Source organism: Marmota marmota, unplaced genomic scaffold (genome assembly GCF_001458135.2).
Source record: "Marmota marmota marmota unplaced genomic scaffold, marMar, whole genome shotgun sequence".
Classification (NCBI taxonomy): Eukaryota; Metazoa; Chordata; class Mammalia; order Rodentia; family Sciuridae; genus Marmota; species Marmota marmota.
In genome coordinates this window covers 20785531-20808999 of record NW_025999977.1, presented here as the reverse complement: position 1 = coordinate 20808999, position 23469 = coordinate 20785531, and the positions used below count along the sequence as shown (strand labels likewise).

Here is a 23469-nt window from a genome sequence, read left to right as displayed (position 1 = left end):
ATACAAGAGGAAGTGAGGGGAAAGGGAAAAATAATACAAGGGGGACAAATGAATGTCAGTAGAGGGGGCAGAGAGAGAAGAGGGGAGGGGAGGGGAGGGGAGGGGGGATAGTAGAGGATAGGAAAGGCAGCAGAACACAACAGACACTAGTATGGCAGTATGTAAATCAATGGATGTGTAACTGATGTGATTCTGCAATCTGTATATGGGGTAAAAATGGGAGTTCATAACCCACTTGAATCAAAGTGTGAAATATGATATATCAAGAAATTTGTAATGTTTTGAACAACCAACAATAAAAAATTTAAAAAAAAAGAAATTCAATTTTGTTATTTTTTCTTGTGAATAACTAATCATCTAAGAACAAATGCTTTCTTTTTGCTTCTGAGTTTAAATGATAGTTTTTCAAAAATATTATTTCAAAATATGTGTAAGTTTGATTATTTTATTCCATTGCTCCATGTATTTATGTCTGCAATCCCATGTGTTGAAAGTATGGTTGCTGTATCATAAGTCTTAGTACCTCATAGATAATGTCAGCCTACCTTGCTTTTTATTTAGGAGTCTTCAAGCTAAATTTGAGCCTCTGCTCTTCCATATTAATTTTAGAACCAGCTTATCAATATCAACAGCAACAGCAACCACTCTTGCAACTTTGTTTGGAATTGCACTTAATTTGTAGTTCAACTTGGGCAGAATTGTTTTTATAATGTTGAATTATTTGTGATATTGAGTTCCAGTCCATTAACACTATGTAGCTCTCATTTTATTGAGTTTCATTATAACATTCTTCAAAATGTTTTATAATTTTCCCCATAGAAGTCTTGCATATCTTATGTTAGATTTATTTTTGTTTACATTTTGAAGCTATTTAAATAGTATTTTAATGACATTTTTCTGTCTTTATTGTTGGACTGAGATGGAAATGAATTGTGTATGTTGATTTTATATCATATTAAGCTGTTATTAGTCGTAATAAAGTATTATTCTCTGCAAATAATGACAATCTCTTTGCCAATTCTTGTAGAGTGTTCTTTTTTTTCTTACTTTATCATAATGCTAGATTCTTGATTGGAAATAGTGATATAAAGTACCTTTGTTTTGTTTCAGATGTTAAAAGAAATACCTTCAATATTTCATCATCCATTGTGATATTTATTATGCTTTTTAATAGGTCATCATTGTTAGATTATAAAAATCTCCTTTCATTCCTAGCTTACTACTAGGTCTTTATTTTTTAAATTCTGAACATATGTTGAATTTCATGGAATTCTCTTTCTCTTTCAATGTGTTAATGTGATGATTTACAAATATAGATTCTTCTAATGTTAATCCTACCTTGAATTCCTGAAATAAACTTGGTCTGTTATTATAATATATCCAAAATTAATTCACTAAACCTTTAGGATTTTTACACCTCATGAGCGATACTGAGCTCTGATTTTCTCTGAATACTGTACTTGTTGGGTATCAAGTTTTTTCAACCACCTAAAATAAGTTGTGGAGTGTTCCTGGATGTCTATATTCTGAAATGCTTTATATAAGATTGTAATGATTTGCTCTTTGAGTGGAAATAAATGGACCAATTATTTGCTACCTAGTATTCAATATATTTAATTTGAATTAATTCAGATTTCTTCCTGCATCAGTTCTGATAAGTTATGTTTCTCTGGAAAAATTGGTTAATACATTTTAAAACTTAGGTGAAATGACAAAGCTATTAACATCTTTATAATATCTTTTTATCTCTGCAGTTTTTATACTTCTGCCTCATTTTAAAAGCATTTTGAATACATTTTCTCTTTCACCTTGACCATTCCTTCTCAGAAATTTTCTACTTTTTATGAACCCTCTTTCAGACCAGCTTTTGGCTTAGTTGATCCTCTCTATTATTTGATTTTTTTTTCAATGCAGCAGACTGTCACACTTATATCCTGGTCCTTATTATTGTAATTCTACTGCCAGCCTGAATCATGCAATTCCATATTTGAGCAAATATTTTTTTTTATTATTTGTGCCAAACTAGAAGAATGCTGTCCAAAAATGGTCTCTGTCTTTCTCTAACAGCTAGTCATCATTGAGAAAGTGAAACATCCTACTGGCTCCTGCCCATTGCCCCCTCCACATTCATTGACAAAAAAAGGTCCAGGGGGAAAAAAAAACCTATTTCTAGGCTCTGTCCCTCATTGGATCATTTCTTTAATATTCTCATGTGAAATACTAAATATTTCCCTCATTTAAAATGCCTATTAAAACTCAGGATGGGTGAGTTGTCACACATTTTCACAATGACCAAACCAAATGTCAGATTTGGGACTGGGTATGTATTTGCATATGCATTCTTGGGGTGAGAGTGTAAGGCAGTTCTTGTGGACTGCTACAGAGGTCGCTGCCAGTCACTTGTATTGTGTCAGGATTATGTGCAGAAGGCGGCTATGCCTTATGAATAATTTCGACTTGAGGTGCTACTTATTTTTAACAGTATGAGAATAAAGTGGGTGATTCTGCTCTGGATTCCGCTAGTGAGGATGGGTCTAGAAAGAGCATGAGGTGGACATTGGAAATCTGACTTTCCCTCTATCTTAATCCACAAATGCCCATTAGATGTGCATAGATAAAAAGATGAGATTTTCATAAATTAAAGTCCTTAAACACAAGGCAATCTCTACATTCAATGCTCAAAGGAAAGGTAATTTTTTCCCTATTGTTTGATAAGTAAAAGATACACAGGATTTGATGTATGACAATACTCTACTGTGTGGTCAGCTTACAGTTTACTTTAGTGTAATTTTGATGTGTATAATCTTTTAAAAACTTAAACATTGACTTTCACCTTTAATCTCAAAGAGAGTTATAATTATGACTCCCTTCCTTATCATAATAGACTTTTGGGATAGGAGAAAGTGTTGTCAAGTATTAGGTAAAGTTAGCTAGCTCTACCTGTGGAATAAAGGGCAATTCTGTCCCATCACTTCTAACAAAACCATGACTAACCAAATGTGCAAAGCAAGCCAGGTAATAAAAAATGGTGAAAATGCTGAGATGGATGGGCTTATCATCTCTTTGGGTTTTCTGTTATGTGAACCATTTAACTTCCTCAATAAGATTGCTTAACTTGCGTTTTCTATCACCTGCAGACAAAGCCATCCAGTTCCTATCAGTTCTATTTAATACTAAAGCTTCATTTTGCAAAATGCTCCTTCTAGTCCCAGCACCTTTTCTCTCCATGCTCCAGCCACATTGATTTTCATTGGGTCCCTAAGGGACAAGTTTTCTCTTAACAGAGGGCTTCATTTTATAATACTGCTTCCTGCTTTTACCTAATCAACCCCTCTTCATAAGTTAACAGATCAGTTAAATGATCTTGCTTCCAATTATTTTTTTTTTACTGTGTGTTCAAATTTCTTTTTGTAACACAAACAGTAACTGTAACATATGATGTATGTATGTAATTCATTACTGTTTCTTTTCCCAAGTGAAACAATTATATATCGAATGCCTACTTCAGGACATAGCACACATCACAGATGTTTCACAAAAAGCTTAATGAAAAAAATTCTTAAAAAGCAATACTCTTTCTTACCTTCTATAAGTGTGAACACAGGATAATTCACAAATAATTACATGATGAATATTTTCTATATAAAGTTATTCTTCATGCAACCCAAAGGATAGGAAAAATTTATTATGTCAATGTACTGGAGAAGAAAGTGATTTTAGCCTCAGCATTTATAAAGTTTTTGGGGAAGTTGACATTTAAACTCTAATTAGGCAAATATATAAAGACCTAACCATCAACCAAAGCAAAATGAAATAAATGAGTAATAGAAGCTTAGATGATATGTTTGTGAATGAAGAAGTAATTGATTCTAACGAGGTTGATCAGAGAAAGCTTTATTAAGTACAGTGAAGCAGGCATCAAATAGTATTCTGTTGGCAGAGAGTGTAGTGACGTGTTTTTTTTAGGCTGAGGTGACATAATGAGCAAGGCTAGAGATATGCAAATGCATGGAAAACCAGCTTCATTTGACAGGATTAGGAGAAGCAAGACCCAGTAGAGAATATGGAAATGTTTTAAAGGTAGAATGGATCCACTGAACTTCTGTAACAGCTGTATAATCAGAGATGTGTTGTGTGGAGGATATATCAGAAAGATGATAAAAATGGAGAAGAGAGAATAGTTATAAGGGGGTTATAAAAGTCTAGGTAAAATTAATGATATTTTGAACAAACCAAGGCAGAAAATTGGACTTACTTGAAGTAGTAGACATGGAAGAGAATTTTCTTTTTAAATTTTGTAAGGTACCAGAAATATTTTAAAACATGTTTCTATAATTTTCTGTGTGTCTGAGAAGATATTAACATATGGCTTTAAAATAGAGATAACAAAATCAGTTTAGGACATGTGCTTGAGGTGCTTAAATTATGACATTAGTAGGTAAATGGATGGAGTTGGAGAATATCATTCTAAGTAAAGAAAGCTAATTCCCCCAAATCAAAGGCCGAATGTATTCTCTGATAAGTAGGTGCTAATCCATAACGGTGGGGGGGGGCATGGGATGAGTGGAGGAACTTTGGATTGGGCAAAGCTGAGTAGGGGAGAGGAGGAGCCATGGGGGTAGGAAAGATGGTGGTATGAGATGGACATCACTACCCCAGGTACATGTACAATTGCATGAATGGTGTGACCCTACTTTGTGTACAACCAGAGAAGTAAAAACATGTGCTCCATTTGTGTACAATAAATCAAAGAGCATTCTGCTGTTGTGTATAACTGATTATAACAAATCAATAAAAAAAAAAAGGAGCGCTATCTAACAGACGATTGTTCAAGAGAACAATGAAGTATTAGCAGTTCAGGACAGAGAGGAAACAAAGAACCAGTCTGAGAGCTGCAGATGGGCTTTCTATTCTGCCAGCCTGCAAAAGTGAACAAGAAATAAATGTGTTCTCAAAATGGCTTCCAGAAAGCAGTTGACTACAGTTTGGGGGTTTGTGTAGGCAATGGAAAAAGAGTATGTGTGGGAAGGTTAATATAACAGTAGGACAGAAAGGCTGGCCAAGAGTGAAGCAGGGGCTGGGGCTGGGGCTCAGTGGCAGAGCACTCACCTAGCATGTGCGAGGCCCTGGGTTCGATCCTCAGCACCACATATAGATAAATAAATAAATAAATAAATAAAGGTATTGTGTCCAACTGCAACTAAAAAATAAATATAAAAACAAAAAGAGTGAAGCAAACGAGTTTAGTTGGGGTCAGAGTAGAAAAGAGGAACAATTAGAATAAATGGTCATTAAAGGGAATCCCAAGTTCTCATTTTAAAATGATGCAATAATGTTTGAAAAGATCTGATATGTATAAATCTTTCTTCAGTAAATGAGAATTAATATACCTTTGGGGACTGAGGAGGATGAAGACTTCTGAATCTAGGCTGTTGAGAGGATCAGTAATATCAAAACATTGAAACTGACAGAATTGCCTATAAAACTTAAAGGAATATCCTAGGCAAAGTAAGACTTTAGTAAATGAAATTATTTTATAAGTGAATAGTGCAAGTTTCGAGGGTATTGAGAAAGGTGCAGTCTCTCTCTAGTTCTATAAGAACAGAGGTTTAGAAGGCAAGTTTTGCAATTGAGATAACAAACCAAAAAAAAAAAAAAAAACATTGGTAACAAAATATAAATTTCTTATTTATCCTCCCTAGTGAATTTTGAATTGTATGTTGCTCAGTCACATCATGGAAATACTGTGAATATTAGTGAAAATGTCAGTGCCAACCCAATTGTATTAAATGACTCACTCATTAAAAAGAAGAATCTATCGGTGAGCCATGACATGAAAAACATGGCCCTTTTGCCACCAAATGTAAAGCAATGATTTTATCTGATCAAAGCAAGTTCTGCTAAAAGATTTATAGCAGAGGGCTGGAAAGAAGTCAAGATTGGGCAAGTGATGACAGCATCACTAATGGGAGCATTTTGTGTCTGTTTTTAGAGTTCACATTTCTTGGCAGTGAACACAGGATGTAGGAATAGGAGTTGGGGACCCAGTCTTTAGTCCTGCCTTTGTTGCTAACATACAGTATAGTTTCATGTGAGTTATTTCTTAGCATATGTCCCAATTTTCTCACATACAAAATAAGTTTTAACAGTCCCTTCTAATCTAGGATACTAGATTTAGTTTTGTATTAGTCAATTTTTTTTGCTACTATGACTGAAAGATCTGACCAGGACAACTTTAAAGGAGGAAAAGTTTATTTGAGGGCTCACAGTTTCAGAGGTCTTAGTCAATAGAAGGCCCATTCCATTCCTGAGGGCTTGAGGTGAGGCAGATCATCATGGCTGAGGAGTATGGTAGAGGGAAGCAGCTCATATGGTGATCAGAAGCCAGAGAGAGAGTCCACTCCTTCAGATAAAAAATATATATCCCATAGCCCCCAGTGAATGACTTCCTCCAGCCACACACCCCTGCTTCCAGTCACCACCCAGTTAATCCCATCAAGGATTAATTTGCTGATTAGGTTAAGTCTAAGTCTATAACCCAATCATTTTCCTCCAAACCTTCTTGCATTGTCCCATACATGATCTTTTGGGTGACACCTCATAACCAAACCATAACAGTTCCCTTGGTTTCAGGAGAGATGTGACCTGATACATGAAATGCTGGTTTATCATGACAAGTCATTTTACATTGGTTTTTTAATCTCTCTCTTGTCCTGTTATCATTTACAAAATGGAGATATAGATCCAAATTATTCTCCCGCCAAGGGATATTGAGAAGATTAAACAGGATAATAGACAGGAATGTGCTAGTTTTAAAATATACCATCACCACCAACTCCTTACCTGAATGTAAAACCACATCTGGATTTTTTTCCCCTTCATCCTTCTTTCCTTAACTTCTCTTGTATTAATTAAACCCCACATTCATTTACTGACTGGGTTTTTTCCCTTTATTAGCAACCCTCACAGAAGGGAAAATTGTGCTATTATCCAGTTGCTGCAAGAAATAATTTGTAATTGGAAAAACCTAAAAAGAGCTTGTTAAATTATCATGAACTTCCACTAATGACAATATTCTCCATATCCTCATAATCACCAAATAAAAAATAGTTGAGACCTGAACTAGTAAATTTGGTTTTGTTTCATTCTTCTTTGTTTGGTTTTGGTAATACTTTCTAATTTACTTAATGACTTCTGTAACCATTCTGGATTTTTTTATTAAAGTGTGTCCATCAACAGAGGAATCAATAAAGAAAATGTAACATATGAATGTGTGTGTTTGTGGTATGTGTGTCTGTGTGTATACCATTTAACCATAAAAAAGAATGAAATCCTGCCATTTGGGACCACATGGATAAGCTTGAAATTTATCATGTTAAGTAAAACAAAACAGGCACAGAAAAACAAGTATTACATGATCTCACTCCTAAGTAGAATTCAAAATTATAGATATATAAATAGGGAAAAAATGTTGGTTACCATAGACTGGGTGGCTGCAGAAGAGTGGGGAGATTTGAGTCAAAGGTCATATAATTACCATTATGGTAAATAAGTCCAAGAGATATACTATTCAGCATGGTGACTATAATTAATGACAATATCTTGTATTCTTCAAAAATGCAAAAAGAGTGGACTTAAAATATCCTTACCACAAAGGTGAGGACAATGTAAAGTAAGGCATTTGCTAATTATCTAGAGTTGATCATTCCCATATATATATATATATATATATATATATATATATATATATATATATGTATATGGATATATATATACATATATACACTTCAAAACATCATATTGTATACAAAAAATACATATAGTTCTATCTGTTGATTTAAAATAAATAATAAAGCCTTATTCACAAGTCCAAACTAAGTATTACATTTTAAAATCCAAAGTTGTAAGGAACAGTTTCCTTTCTTATAATAAAATATTTGCCAGTAATGATATTTTGAAAATTAATATTGAAATATGATAGTAGTATTTTGATGAATATGAAGAAAATTTGATATTCTGCAGAGGAATAAAGACAATTTCAGTATGGGTAGTAAAACTGGCACATTCAAGGTGTTGATATTTCAGTCACTTACATTACCTAGGGAAAGCTTCATCTTCATAGAAATAGATCTTTGTGACCAGTCTTGAAGGTAATGATTCCAATCAACACTCTGAACCTAATGTTTTCCAATGAGAGACAATGAGGAGCTGGGACAGTGATGGAAGGGACAGGAATATTGTGAAATTTATAACAGAAATGGAAGGGAGCCTTCAAGGATGGGTGAGATATATGTCGTGTACTTTGAGAGAAAAACCTTTCAAAACCTCAAAGAAACTGGGCATTGGTAGTGTGCACCTGTAGTCCCAGCTAAGCAGGAATAGCATTTAAAATCCAAACATTTGGGGCCAGCCTGATCAACGTAGCAAGACTCTGTCTCTTCATAAATGAATAAATTTGTAAATTAAAATCAAATTGCTGAGAAGATATGTGTTATTCAGTAGCCAGATGATCTGCAGGTAAATATGGCTAATGACACATAAGGAACTTTAAATAGAATGGAAACTATAAAAATGCAAATTTATAAATAATGCCCACCAGGAAATTAATTAGGAGACAGCAGAGGTAATTGTTGTGACTGGATCCAGAGCTTTCTCACAGTTGGTATTTAAAAACCATCTCTCCAAGTTGTGACTGCCCCATCACTTCCTTCTCCAGGCAAGAATGAGGTCTGGGAATCAGGAAGGGGCAAGGGACTGGCTTCTGCTACAGTAGTGAGGTATCTTTATAACACAAATCAAGGCCAATAAGAAGATAGGTGTTCTTCTGCAAAATTTGGTCCAAAATGAAGTAAATGGGTTAGGTAAGCTGTGAGGGCTGCTGATGGGAGAAGAACATGGGCGGTGTGAGGTCTAATTCTTCTTGATACACGAGAACAAAGAAAAATAGAAAGTAAAGAAGAAACATCAGACTGTATCCAGAGTACAAGACCACTTGGATGTCTGTACTTCCTTTTTCCATATTCAGGACTTGAAAATTCCCCTGCAGAAAACTAGTATGGCCCTGCCTTAAAACCCACAACAGGGATCACAAAGATTTTTCAAGTCATGGAAGAAGCAAATACAGTAAATTAAACAAACTGATTGAAGGAGAAACTGAAACATTGTAAGAGATTCGAGGGCTTCTGTGTGAAATATTCTCCACAACAAGGAAATCTATACAGGCACAGGCCCAGCATCTGTGAGATCCTACATCCCATAAATGCATCTGGGCAAGCTAGCAATGCCAAAGACATGACCTCCTCCACCCAGTAACTGATTCTGTGAAATTCAAATTTATCACTGGGAACTTGGAACATGGAGTAAAAAAATAAATAAAAAATTTGGAGGTTCATTCTGTATGTTTTTTCCCATGTCCATCTTCTCAGCCAATGGCTGTCCTCTGAGACAATAATATCCCAATGAGCAACAGGTGACCTGCTTGCTCATAAAACAAAACATTTGTGAAGAATACTTGGTTGGAGAAAACAGGTGAATCTGGTTTTCATAATTACTTTTTTCCCATCCACAGATGAGAGCTACAACATGCCCAGTGGTCCTGGGTTGTGTTTGAGGAGACGAATATCAGGGTTTTGGATTAAGCTGCTAAACATGAGAGGTATTGGGATAAATTTTCCTACTAAAGGATACAAGTTCTTAGACTATTGTACTTATCACAGACAATGATTGTAAGGGGCCAGCTATAATCTTCCTAAGGAAATGATCACAGAAACATAGGAAAAATATAAAGACTGCTCTGATAGTAAAGCCACTGATTTTATCAGAGAACTGAATGCACTCACTGCAAGTAAAAGTGCTGTCACAAACACATAAGAAAGAATACATGTAGATGCTGCAGATGACCCACCCACTTCCCCTGGCACTCACATGGACAAGAACAAAGTGGCTTCCTGCTGTAAGCACTTGCAACACTGCTTGAGCGTCTTCTCTGGACCTCTGAGCCTGCTTTGCCAGGTTGTAAAGGAACACAAAGTATTTTGGAGCAAATTATCACCCCTATCTTCTTTCCCTCTAGCATCCCATTACCAAAGATTGATGGGAAGTGACGGATAAATGTCCCAATTTCCTTGGTCCTCAGGTAGAACCATTCTGAAACTTGTTCTACTCTCTCGTATAGTTCCCCACATAGTATTGCCCATAGCAGTAATCTATTAGGGAATCAGCTTTAATTGGCATCTTTAACTTCCCTAAATTACTTACCCACTCTCCTTCCAGTGCTCCTTGAAATCACCTCTCTGAAGAGCATTCTGATGTTGGATGATGGAGGGAAAGTCAATTATGGTGTGTGTGTGTGTGTGTGTGTGTGTGTGTGTGTATGAGCTTTCTTTCACCGTGACAAATTACCTGAGAAAATCAACTTAATAAGGGAAAGGGTTTATTTTGGTTCATAGTTTCAGTGGTTTCCATGGTCACTTAGTCCTGCTGCTTTAGGCCTGTGATCAAATAATACAACCTGGTAGAAGCATGTGGTCTAGGAAGCTGCTCATGTTACAGTCGCCAGGAAGCAAAAGAGAGAAGGGGCCAGAGTCACCATGTCTCCTCCAAAGGCATGCCCCAATGACCCAACTTCCTTCCAGTAGGCCCTCCCTCCTAAAGTTCCAACACCTCCCAATAGCCCCAAAGACTTGCAATAAAGCCTTTAGTTCATGGGCCTTTGGGAGATATTCAGGATCCAAATGGCAGCAGGATAACCTGCTGAAGATGATATAAAACAAGAGAGTGCACACTGGAGATTCTGGAAGGGGCTAAGCAGCTCAGGAATCACACACTTATGATTTTAACTGGTCACTTATAACTAACTAGTCCTCCAAGGAATAGAGGGCCAGTTAGAATTGACATTCAAAGTAGGTAAAGAGGAAATGATTATAAAATTGCCTCTTGCAAGGTTTATCTGTCCATTCGAGGCTAGTTACATTCCAGACAACTTAAATGTGAGCATGGCAGTTATACTGGTTACTACTAACATTATTAGGAAGCAGATGTGATACTTGAAGAATAGAGGAAGCATTACTATGCTCTGATTTCAAAAGAAATACTCAAAGTATATTTTAAATTATATAGCAATAAGCTAAAAGTCAAAATCAGAATTATTTTTAATAGATGCTTTATGACCATGTTATAAAAGTGGCAATAACTAATAAGCAGCATTTCTAACTAAGCTAATTCCTGTTTTCATTAGATTCACTGACAGATTAGGAGGAACTTATTCTAGATCCTGATTTCAAGGTAAATGATTTTTTAATAGTCTTCTGGTAAATGAGACAGATACACAGAGCAAATCCTCATTCAAAGATTATTGGCAAGTTGATGTGTTATTCTAGCCAGCTGATGTGTACAATGCCTATCATTTTGGACAGGATAACTATTGAGGGTAGTTATTCTCTGTGCTGAAAATTGTTTAATAGCATCCTTGGTATCTATCCAGAAGATGCCAATAGCTCTCTCCATTCAAAACATAGCAACCAAAACTCTGTCCTGAAGTTATCAAAATCCCCCCCGGGGAAGAAAAATGCCTGCAGTTGAAAAACATTGTTTATAGAGAAATCTTTCCATATTTTCAGGAAGCAAGATATCCAAGATATCCCTCAGATATCTTTCCTACAGGATGTATTTTCATCTAAATGTATGTAACATTTGGTAATGATGAATATTAGAACATTGTGTGAAAGAACCAAGATAATACATTTCTCTCAAATGGCCAGGATTTAAATTCAACGCAATAAAGTTTCTTATGGTTAGATGTAAAAAATCCTACATTTAATTCAAATAATAAATTCCATGTGTCCAAATTTAAAAAGACTTGTTTTGTAAAAAACAAATCATATTTTTTAGTTGATTAAATATAATTCAAACAAGCATATATGCTTTTTTAAAAAATAAATATAATATTTAGTGTCATTATCAAAGAGGAATAAGTTCATATAAAGAAGATAAAAAAAAAAAACCCGATGTAGTTATTCACCAAGGAGCTGGTCGGTCTGTATCACATTTTCTACAAAGATTCAAGAGAATGTTATACAGATTATGAAAAGATAAGAATCCATATAATTTAAGTAATGGCCAAGGGAAACCAGAGTGTCATGTGGAAGACAGGGTATAATCTCTTTTGCACAAAGAGAGTTAGAACCAATGAGTGGTAATAACGTAGAGTCAGATCTAAGGACCCACAGTGAAATATACTGCTTTTCAAAGATGCTACCCTTTTACTATCCATGGCTGATAATACTTCTTCTGAGACATTATAAAAGTATCATCTCTACTGGGAAAAATAGCAACTTGAATTTCTAAGTATTCTTATTTTTAATCTACATTTTCAATAGTTCTACTCTCTTAGCAACTGCCTCATACACTTTTGCTTTACCTGTTAAAGAGGTGAGCGTTTTTTTATCTTTTAAGAAAATACCTTTAACTGCAAAACACTTAATGTTCACTATATTTTTTTAATTGTCACAATCCTACAAATCCTCATAATCTCATTCTTAAAGCTGAATAGACTCTGGATGATTTGAGTCAGATTACCCAAGGTCCCAGAGCTAGTCATTTTCAAACCAAGGATTTAGACTAAATTTGCCCTAAATTTTATGCTTGTGAGAGATTAGAATTGAGATTGTTGATGTAACTGAAAAGGACATTGTTCTTAACAGTAAACATCTGAACTACTGCAGGCGAGAAGCATTCAATAAGACTTGTTTTATTTATTGCTACTTTTATTGAAGGAGAGACAATGTGGCTCAATATTCTGTTATTTTTTTTTCCCTTCAAGGAGTTACTGTGTGCTGTTAAGCAAGATTACTCCATAAAACTTCACAAACCATTGCCATGTCTTTAACAGGTGTGGAATTCAGATGAGTAATATCAGATGCCACTTGAATACTCATGTTCCTCACCCAGAATTGCTCTTTTTTTTGTAGAAACAGCATTCAACGATGAGGACTTGCACAAGCCCAAGACATAATTATTGTTGATTTAAAACCACTCAGCCCCCTTGATAAAAGAAAAATTATCAAGGAGATCAATGATGCCTTATTAATATAACTCTCATAAAAAGCTGTCTTCTCCTTTTTATTTAAATATAACCATATATTTTGGACAATTATGTAGTTTTTGTAGTCTTTCTGCCACTTTCAAATATAGATAACTTTTGCATATTTAAAGACAGATGCTTTTGTTAACCAGGACCTTGCTACATGTTGGATATATACAGCCTGTGTTCAAGGTACTAATTCAAACATTTCAATCCTTGAAGTTTACCATTAAATGAATGTGAAGGCATTCATGAGAATGGATACATGTGGTATAGACAGAGTTTATATATATAGTGCTTAGTAAATATGTGAAAGTTAAACTTGTCAATATGAAGCAAGATTGAATTTCAGTTACATAGCCGGACATTTCGTTATCAAGAAGGGTATTTTCTTTGTACAAAGCACAGTACTGCTAAAGTTAGTTCATGACATCTCCTTTATGCCTTCTAAATATTGACTGAATCAGTCATACTTAGTATAACTTTTATAACAGTTTTGTTTATATCTAATGTCTGTTTCAGTGGCTCTTAATCTTTTGGGAAATTTTGGAGTCCTTGGAGAATTTGAGGGCCATAATGAAACACTTTTCCCAGGAAAATGTTCATCTATATACACTTGCCAAATTATTTCATATATACACATATATAATTATAAATATAATTCTTATATAGATATAATAGATATAAGTATTATATATTATACCTATGACATATATATATATATGTAATACCTATTATATATGTGTATATGCATGTGCATTTATGTTTTTAGCACCTGGTGACTCTAGTGTTCTATGCCTCCAGGGTCAAGAACATAAGAATTCTTGGTGTCTTTGCTGATCATAGGTTTTAAATGGTCACCATCAGTGAAAGCCATACATTTTAAAGGTGAGGTAAATTATATAGTCTTTCATATAAATATTAAGGAAATGTGAATTGTTTTCCATATTAAATTTTAAAGATCATGAATTACTATTAAGAAGTAACATGTACCTATAGCAATATAGGAACAAAATTGACTGAACATTCATGTTTGAGCCTTTGGCCATTGAAAAAAGAAAAATGAAAAGGCCAAACTGAAGTTTTTCTATTAAGAAAATTTTTTTTGAAGACCAAGGTTTTAAAACACAACTTTTCAACTAAAACTTTCTGATGAGTCATCTGACTTCCAAAAAGTGACTAAGCTTTGTGAATAGCATATAATTATATGGAAACAAATGTGTTCTTTTATACATTTATTTTTTGTTTTGTGTTGGTCTTTTTTTTTTAATTTTATTTTTCAAATAGCCCAAGCTGAACACACATTTCTGACGTGTTTTTCTCAAAGCTATAATAATATTGCTGGTGGCCACCTTTAATTTGTCCTTAGTTGTGGTAGGTAGATTAGTTCAATATTACATTTACCAACCTAAGAAGATGGTGTTATATATTATACTTAATGTTCAGATAATAAAAGTGAGAATCAAAGAAATTAAGTAAATTGCAGCAACCATTAAATGAATGTGAACACATTCATGAGAATGAATGCCTCAAGTGACTGATAGTGTTGGAATTTATCACAGGTTCATTTAACTTGGATCCCATTGTATTTATAGAGAAAACCATATTTATGAAATCAGCATCTTCATGGACTGTTGTTTTTCAATGAGTTTTATGAATTTGTGTGTTCAAGTAGAGATGTTTAATGTATATTTGAATTTAAAAAACACGCCAATATGTTTCTCGTATTTGCCACCTTAGGATGGAATTTCTTTTCAAAGGTAGTCTTCCTTATTGCTCCACTTTATTGTAAAATAGAGCCATCTGTAATTTTCTTTCCTTCTCTCTCTCTCTCTCTCTCTCTCTCTCTCTCTCTCTCTTTTCTTTTTGAGATGGAGTCTCACTTGTCACTATTTGCCCAACCTGGCCAGACTTGTGATTCTCCCATCTCAGCTTCCAGGTAGCTAGGACTACAGGCATGTGCCACAATGCCCAGCTTGCCGCATGTAATTTTTTCAATCAATAAACCACAGTTGTATTAAGAAATATTTTATTAACAAAACAGTAAATTCCACTTGCTTAGCATTTCCAATAATGGATAAATTGGCCTTGCAACAGAAAAACAAAACAAAACAAACCCCTTAGATACCCAATCACACAAAGCACTAGAAGGGTAAGATCATGTGGCCTTTCTTTGATGTCATAGGGATTGACCACCTCACACATTATTGTAGTAGTTGTTTTTTTTTTTTAAAGGCAACATATTACATGGATATAAAAGAAGCATTCTCAATCAGAAAAGTTACAGTCTAGAGATGTAATCAAATTTATGCCAGGTAGTGTGAAATTCTCTACTAATTACAAATTATGCATGAACCCTGATACATTTGGTATGAAGATACTTGGATTGTATTCAAGTCTCTTTCTCTCCCTAACTCATGTTCCTCTCTTTTCTTTCTCCATTCAGGAAGAAAACTGCTAGATTTCATGTAGACCAATAACATTAGAAATATTTTTACTGGCAATATTAGATTGTATCATTGTATGAAATTTTAAAATTTTTCTGGGAAGAAACACTGAAATTAATCCCAAACATCATGATTCACAAATATACTGCTTAAAAATACCACTGTTCAATTTATTTGCTATCATATTTTAGACTCTCTCTAGATGAAACTAGTTCAAGTTCAGTAGATTAAATATTAAAGCAACCATATTTTTTTAACCTTTAGTTGTAGATTAGTGGTTTTATATTCCCTTTTATTTTTTCTGGCTTTCCCTGAGTAAGACTGAAAGAGAGGGGAGGGAAAAAAAAGACTTGTGAATTCTTTAACCTGGCAAATTAAAAAGAAGTAAAACCTGAAACAGAAGGGATATCAAATTTTAGTTTTAGCATCTACTTTCTGGGTCATGAAAAGCCTTTAAGACTCTTCTTACACAATTACTTGGCAACCATAGGTAGTGGTGATTTGCTATGAATTATACATATTTCTAAGGTACTGTATGTCTGAAGTTCAAGCCACTTATTGGCATTTTTATATCAACTAAAATGTCACAAAAGATGTTTTGCATTTTTTGCCCTTACTGATTAAAGCTAATTGTAAAGGTATTCTTTCCTATGAAATCTAGAATCATTCTTCTAGGACACATTCAAGTAATGTGACCAAGTTTTACTGATGCATCTACTTGCAATCCAATAATGCATGTCCTTTGCATTACTTTCTCATACTAATAATTTATTGCTATGAACATCATTGAAACAATATGCAAAACAAGTGTATAATCTATACTTTCCTAATACTTAATGTATGTTAAACTAAAACTATATTTAATGATATAGATGTAAAACCAGAAAAGTTAAAATTTAGTCAATAATCAACAAATAGAGAACAATTTTAAATGGGTAGTAATACAGAATCAAAAATTATTGAAAATACTTTTTTAGTTGAGAAACTGTTTACTTTCCAAAAAGGTTTATCATGCACATCAGGTTCAGAGAATATATATATATATGTATATATATTATTTTGTTGGAAACAAAGTTTTCAATTGCAGCAGCCAGAGTTAAGGTATAGATTAACCAAATTTTGCTTCTGTTACCTGCCCACATAATGGTTCCTATTCATGCAGCAGTATACCAGTGATATTCTATTTGATTAGGGATTAAATCTTCTTGGGGTTTCCTGGGAGCAAGATCTCAAGGAAGTAAATCACCCCACTTGTTATAATACCTTGGCACAACTATCTTCCTTCCTGCTTTTCAATTTGTCAGTAAATATTTGTGACTATATGCATGTTTGGGTCTTTCATCATATCTGATGGACTCCTGTGGATTAGTGTGTGTGTGTGTGTGTGTGTGTGTGTGTGTGTTAATTGAGAATGTGAATGTATGTGGGAACGTGAGTATTTGGGGGAGAAAAGTTTATAAGATACTTGTGTATATATTTTACCTTCTAATTCACACCTTTCATACAAATACTAAAACTTAATTGCAACAGAATGAAGGCTGTACATATAAGAAAAAAAAAGTAGCTGAGTCTTTTTATATATATTCATACATATCTTTCTTAGAATAAACACTACACTGTAATTGTTCTTTTTTATTAAAAAAAAGGTGTGGCAATTTATAATGGTGGCAAAAAAAAATTGACTGAAATAATTGTTGCTCTGATGTCATAAAATTCCCTATATTTAGCAACACTTATAACATTGAGTTACCAAAAATGGCTGAAGAGCAGATATATTTTGCATTTTCTATACAACAGGCTATAAAACGTCACTTATCACAGTCCAGAAAGCACACAGAGATGGATTTTATATAAACATATGTAATAACATAGTAAGCGTGCATGAAAATTTCCCAATGATTGCATCTATGCCCTCTTGTTTTTCTTTTGAAATTTGAGTGTGAAAATGTGCCTTATATTTCACATTTTTGAAAATAAGGCCTCCGTATTTTTTTTTTCTCTTACAACCAGAAAGGGGCTTTTTGAATGTGTTCCTACACAAGTCTTCAAAAAAGCCAGCACTTTGTTTCAAATGCAAGTTCCAACCACTGCTCCAGTTGCACCAGGCGGCAAACTCTTAAAGGATTGCAGGTTGAGTCACTCAAAATGACAGTCTTCTCTGGCAATGGGACTAACTGACTTCTCAGGAAAGCGCTAGCACTTTGGCTAAATCCAGGATCATAGGTAGCTTCTTTTTTTGTGTGTTATGTTTTGTGTTGTTTTTGTGTTGTGCCTTGATTTTGTAATACTCCTTTGCTTTATGAATGCGTGCGGTCATCACTGTCTTTTAGAAATGTTCCAGCAACATAAAGACAGGCAGAGTAAATGAAAACACTGCGGATGTTAGGGAATTTATTGGCCCCTGTTTTTTTTTTTTTCCTTTTTTTTTTTTGTTTTGTTTTTTGAGAAACAAGAGCATGAGATACTTGTTTTGTTTTTGTTTTTGTTTTTTTAAAAACAGTCTTTCCTTCCTGATTGCATTCCCTGTCTTCTTTTGTATGTGCTTCATAAAAAGGAAAGTAAATAAGTTTATATTATGTCTCAGATAAAATGAAGACTATTTCTATACAAGTGTCCTTTTAAGATCTTGGGATCAGACGTAATACTCTTTATCCTTGTTTTTCTTATTTTTGTTGGCGCTTTTCGCACTGCTGGGTTGTTTCTCCTTTACCACAGCCCCGTTAGACTGTGCTGAGTTACTGATGTAGTTTCGACTCTCATCCACATGGTATGAGCCTTCATCCCGGTTCCTGTACTTGTACATGGCATAGAGGAGGATGAGGATGCATAGGGCAGCTGCAGCTACTATCCCGACGACCATTCCCGTGGTACTGCTGGACTCCCGGATGACTTCTGCAGAGCCTGGGTACGGCTCTCTCCCTCCTACTCGGGTGGGGTTGGCTGTAAGAAACAGGATGAGAACAAAGTGATCATTGAGTTTCCTGAATGCTAGAGAACTATACTAACATGTACCATCTATTTCAGTGTTTAATGGAATAGCACCTACTGCTTTAGGAAAATCATACTGCTGTTAATGGAGTAATCCTTGTGCATCATCAAACTAAAAATTGGGACTACCTCTTCGACAGTGTCTTAGAAGCACAGCCCCAAATCAGCTCCAACTAGCTCTAAAGGACCATGTTGGTAGTTAAGGTGAAAAGCCTTAAATGTAACATGTCAAATAAAATCAGAACAGTTCTATCCTATAATATCTGAAGGAATCATTTTAAAAATGAAATTGATATTGGGGCAGGGGATATAGCTCAAGTAGTAGAGTACTTGCCTCGTATGCACAAAGCCCTGATTCAATCCCCAGAACCACCAAAAAAAAAAAAAAAAGAATGAAATTGATGTTGCTTCAGAATAAGAGTAACTCTGGACTAAAATAAGGACAGCTATTATATAGGACTATATTAGAAATCCTTTTGCCTGGTATTGTAATGAACATACTATTAGATAATGAGATAATTCAGCCATTTAAAATAGTTTGTCTGATTTTTAAAGTATAATTTTAGTCACCTCTTTATAAACTAAAACACCTAATTTCCTTTTCTACTGGGGAGTCATTCGTTTATATAAATATTTATGCATTCTGTTTATACACTGACAGTGGTTGAATTATTTTTCAAAGCCAAACTCTGGAGGCGAAAATAAGAAATATTCTTTCTCCATTTTAAATATCTTCTAGAATGGTTTTTAGTCAAAACTCACTACTAATAGATGGTAAGAGAAGACTGGCTGGCCTAGTTTTATTCACCTGACAAAACCTTCATTCAAGTCTTCCCAAAGTATAAATAAAGCTATTCTTGGGAACAAGCAGTGAATTACAGGGTGCCTAATGTCTTCACCAAGGACCAGGCAGGCTCTGCCATTCACCAGGGAAGGCAAAGAAAAGAGCTGGAATTTAGCAGGCCAAAAGGTGGGGAGGATAGGCAACTCCTTTTCTCTATACACTACTTTTTTTTAACTATAAAAAATAGGAATTATTTAAAAAATCCTATTTCTTTTTGACCTTAGCTAATTTTCTTTAAAGATTTTGCTATTGTTCCTCTCCACTGTCCTATAGAAAAAGATTATTTTTCAGATATAATGAATTAAAATGCTACAACTTTCAAAACATTATTTGTAAATTATGCACAATGAATTTAAACAATCTCAAGCTTGCACATGTATATATAGATCATATATATATATATATATATATATATATATATATGTGATATGTACGTATGTATGCACACAGAGCAGGAATTGAACAACTCAAGAAGACAAACTGTACACTTATATTACTATTAAACATCATTTAGTAATCAGCTTTAGTATTTCTACAAAAATTCTTGTTTATTACTGAAAATCATTTACCAAAACACATAGCCCTAGACTGCTTTGTAACTCCATTTTCAAACATCACTAAGATTTCTTCTGCCTAAATGTTGGATTTTTTGCTGTCATTTTCTATTCCTCCCCAAAATAAAGTCTTATAAATATAGCCACTTGCAAAGTAAAAGCTCTCAGTCTCAAAGCAGCAATATGCTATGTACTGGAGCTATGAAATGTAGCAGGTGAAACTGTTCTATGCCGATTATGTCACCACTTGTTTTACCAAAGCCCATGAAACATTGCTGAATAAAAAGCCTTGGTGTTACTTCTGTGGCCAAGACAGAGGAGACAAAGACTATAATCCACAGTATTTGATTGCAGGAAATTAATTTCCTCTCAAGAAGCATAGAGCCTACTGCAGTAACTCTGTCACTACCTGACAAACCAAAGGCGGCACTTTCTCCTTTAAATACAGTCATCTTTGCCAAAGTGTGCCAATTAGCTCAGCTTCTAACTTTCCCTGAATGACAACTTTCTACTCGCAGTTTTTGCAGAGCATTCTTTGCTCAGACTGTCTCAAGGGCTAAAAAGGGAATTTTACTTAAATGTTACCTAAATCCTTTTTCCCCATCTGATGGAATATTTTCACTTGAAACACATTTTCACAATCATCTCACTTTTGTCTATCGGTAGGGAATGGAAGTGGGGGATACAACAATAACCTTTTAATGAAATGGAAGGATTAATTTTTGATACGAAGAAACTATATGTCTAGTCAGGAATTGCTGTCATAAATAGACTAGCTTTTCTAAGAATATTAATTTTATCTCTCAAATACATCTGAAATGGTTTCAAAACAACTGTGGATATAGCACACCAGTAACAGATGTGTGTTGACACTAGCATGAAACCACAATGATGAAAGCAAAAACTGAAATTCTTCAATTTATCAATACCAGCCAAAATGTTGCTCAAGTCACAAGGCCAAAAACAATCTCCATGTAGCTCAAATATAAAGATTCCAAATAGCATATATATTTTTAAGTAACATATGATCCCCTCAAATCACTAAAATCTAACTCCAAAGAAGAAATATTTTATTATCCTCACATTTACTTTAAATTTTAATAACAGGTATTATAGATCTGTTTGGAATATGCAGTTGCTTCCATTTCTAATTGATTAATTAATCTTTTTTTTTTCTATTGATGCTTCAAATCTGAAGACTGATTGATAGTTCCCTTAACTTTTGTTCTAAGATCAAAGGTATTTATGTGTTAATGGACCATCTTTCCTAAACATGCAACAACAGGCTGGAGAAATTTCAATATATTCATGAATTATGAATGTGGTTTCACTTATCAACTGTCACTCGTGCTTTATTGTGATGATCACTGAAAAATTACTGAGGATATTTCATCCTAATTTGAAAGTAGAAAATAGTACAAAATGGTGAATAAAGACCAATGTTTTCTACAATTTGTCCCAAAAGATATAAAAGAGAAATGCAATCATCTTTTAACCATTTAGGAAAATGTGAAAAAAGAAACTTTAATAAAATAAAAAGTGTAAAATCTATTTCATGAATTTGAGAATTTTGCATTCTTTTTATACTCCCTATTAAACAAAAATAAAACTTTTTAATAATTAAAATAATCTACAATAAATGAACCAAAGTTACTTTAGTCTTTTCTCCCTTTCTTTGCCCCAGAATTGATAAAAAAATTTTAAAAATAAGTGAAAGAGAGTGAAGGAGGAGGGACTAAAATAATGAAACATGTGAAATTAGCTTTAACATCTGAATGGTTTGCAGGCAAAACCAAGTTGCAGTAGCAAGTTCATCTTATTGGACCTGGAACAGAAGTGGTCCTGTTAGTAGCAAACTTTAGTAGGAACGATGGTATACATTAAATAAGCTGAGGCTTTTTAGCAATTAGGTATGATTAGAGATAGAAAAGTATTCAAATTTGGTGGTGGCATACATATTTCACTTGAAGGCTAAGTCACTAGAGAAAAAAAAGCAAAAATGAATGTAAAATCTAAATATTTTGACCTACTTGTATCCTGTTTCAAAGACTCATATAGTAAAAATTCACACACAAATTGTGAAATTATACACAGTTTAAGAGAACACTGCAATACATTATTGTTCTTATCAAGTTTCCCCATGCAATTCTGACTATCCACATTTAATGAAGAATGTCTATTATCATGTGCCCCACAAAGTCAATTGGCACTGAGGGTAAACTGCTAAATCTATGTGTAGGGAGAGCACATATGCCCACTTTCATAGCAATGGAAAGGAGTTTGACCTTCATTGGCAGTTTACCCTAAATGAGTCAGAAGCTAATTGATGACAAAGAGCCCTCAGGAGGGTTATGACCTGTTCCATCTTCATATTCACTTCTCATACTCAGCCAAATGATTATGGAAAACTTCCTGAGACTCATGCACTGATAAATAGTGTTCCTTAAAGGACAAATTAAAAAAGTAGCTTTCTTTTTCTCTTTCTCCTTCCCATTTCTCTCCCATAATATTTGGCAAAATTTTTTGATCTCCAAAAGTTTTCCACCTGATCTACTTTGGTCCAAATAGATGATGAAGGATCCAACATGCTAGCTCTATGAAGTTTCATGTTTCTCACTGCCTAATTAATATTTTGATTACTTAGGTAGGCATATACTTTCAAGTGTTAGGACAGTCAACATATTTCCCATTATAGTCTAAACCAATTTATTCCTATCAGATGATCATTCATTGTGAAAATGCATAGAAGTACAAAAGACATAGCCTAGTGTTTTGTCATATCATATAAAAAGAATAATAGGTACAATTGTTGTTCTGCTTTAAAAAAGAAAATGTTTAGTTTTTAAATTTGTAACTTATCGAAAAAAATTAACTTATCTTTGAGTTTACTGAGCTAGTTATCTATAGAGGTTAAAAAACTGTTGTGATGTGTGTTCTTTATTTATGACTTGCATCTATGTGAAATGCATCATTTCCCCAAACCTGATCTAATTAAAAAAGTCCCTGGGACAAACATATTTAAGAGATATGTCAGGGTGTTGTAGAGTCCAGAATGCTGATTGGGGCAGGCCTTATCTCTTTGTCCCTACTCTTGGGTCCTCAGTCACCTCCTCCCATGTCTCTGGATTCCTCCCAGTTTTTACCCCTCCTGATCTTTTCTGTGCCTCTCTCTCAACTCCCCTTGTTCTTGAAGGTAGCCCTCAGAGAATACAGCTGCTGTGTTCCCCTTCATCAGGCGGGAAACAGAGAAGGTCAAGCCAGCAGAGTCAGGACCCCATTTCCCTGGTTTAGTGCATTACTCAACAAGCTGTTCAATAAACAATAAAATTATTGCCAAATTCCTAATTTCAAATATGATATAAAATGGCAAAAACATCTTAATGTGATTGTTTCACCAGAACTGCCTTTGCATTTGATATTGGCATGATTACTTTAAAAGTTAAATTTTTTAATTTGTTTACAGGTAAAATCATTATTGATCAAACAAATGATAAACTCTATTGTAATATAAGATAACTAGCTCAATAAACTCAAAGATAAGTTAATTTTTGATAA

The 23469-nt window shown here is 34.2% G+C and overlaps 1 protein-coding gene across 50 annotated transcripts in view; it reads right to left on the bottom strand.

Moving 5' to 3' along the window:
• Positions 1 to 15093: 15093 nt before the first annotated feature.
• The window catches only part of Nrxn1 (neurexin 1), a 1091229-nt gene continuing 1082853 nt past the window's right edge, over positions 15094 to 23469 (bottom strand). For all 50 annotated transcript variants that reach the window (XM_048804359.1, XM_048804357.1, XM_048804361.1 and 47 more), the window contains one exon: positions 15094 to 18468. In XM_048804359.1, coding sequence (XP_048660316.1) covers positions 18161 to 18468 — 308 coding nt within the window. In that variant the 3' untranslated portion in view covers positions 15094 to 18160. The remainder of the gene's footprint in view (positions 18469 to 23469) is intronic.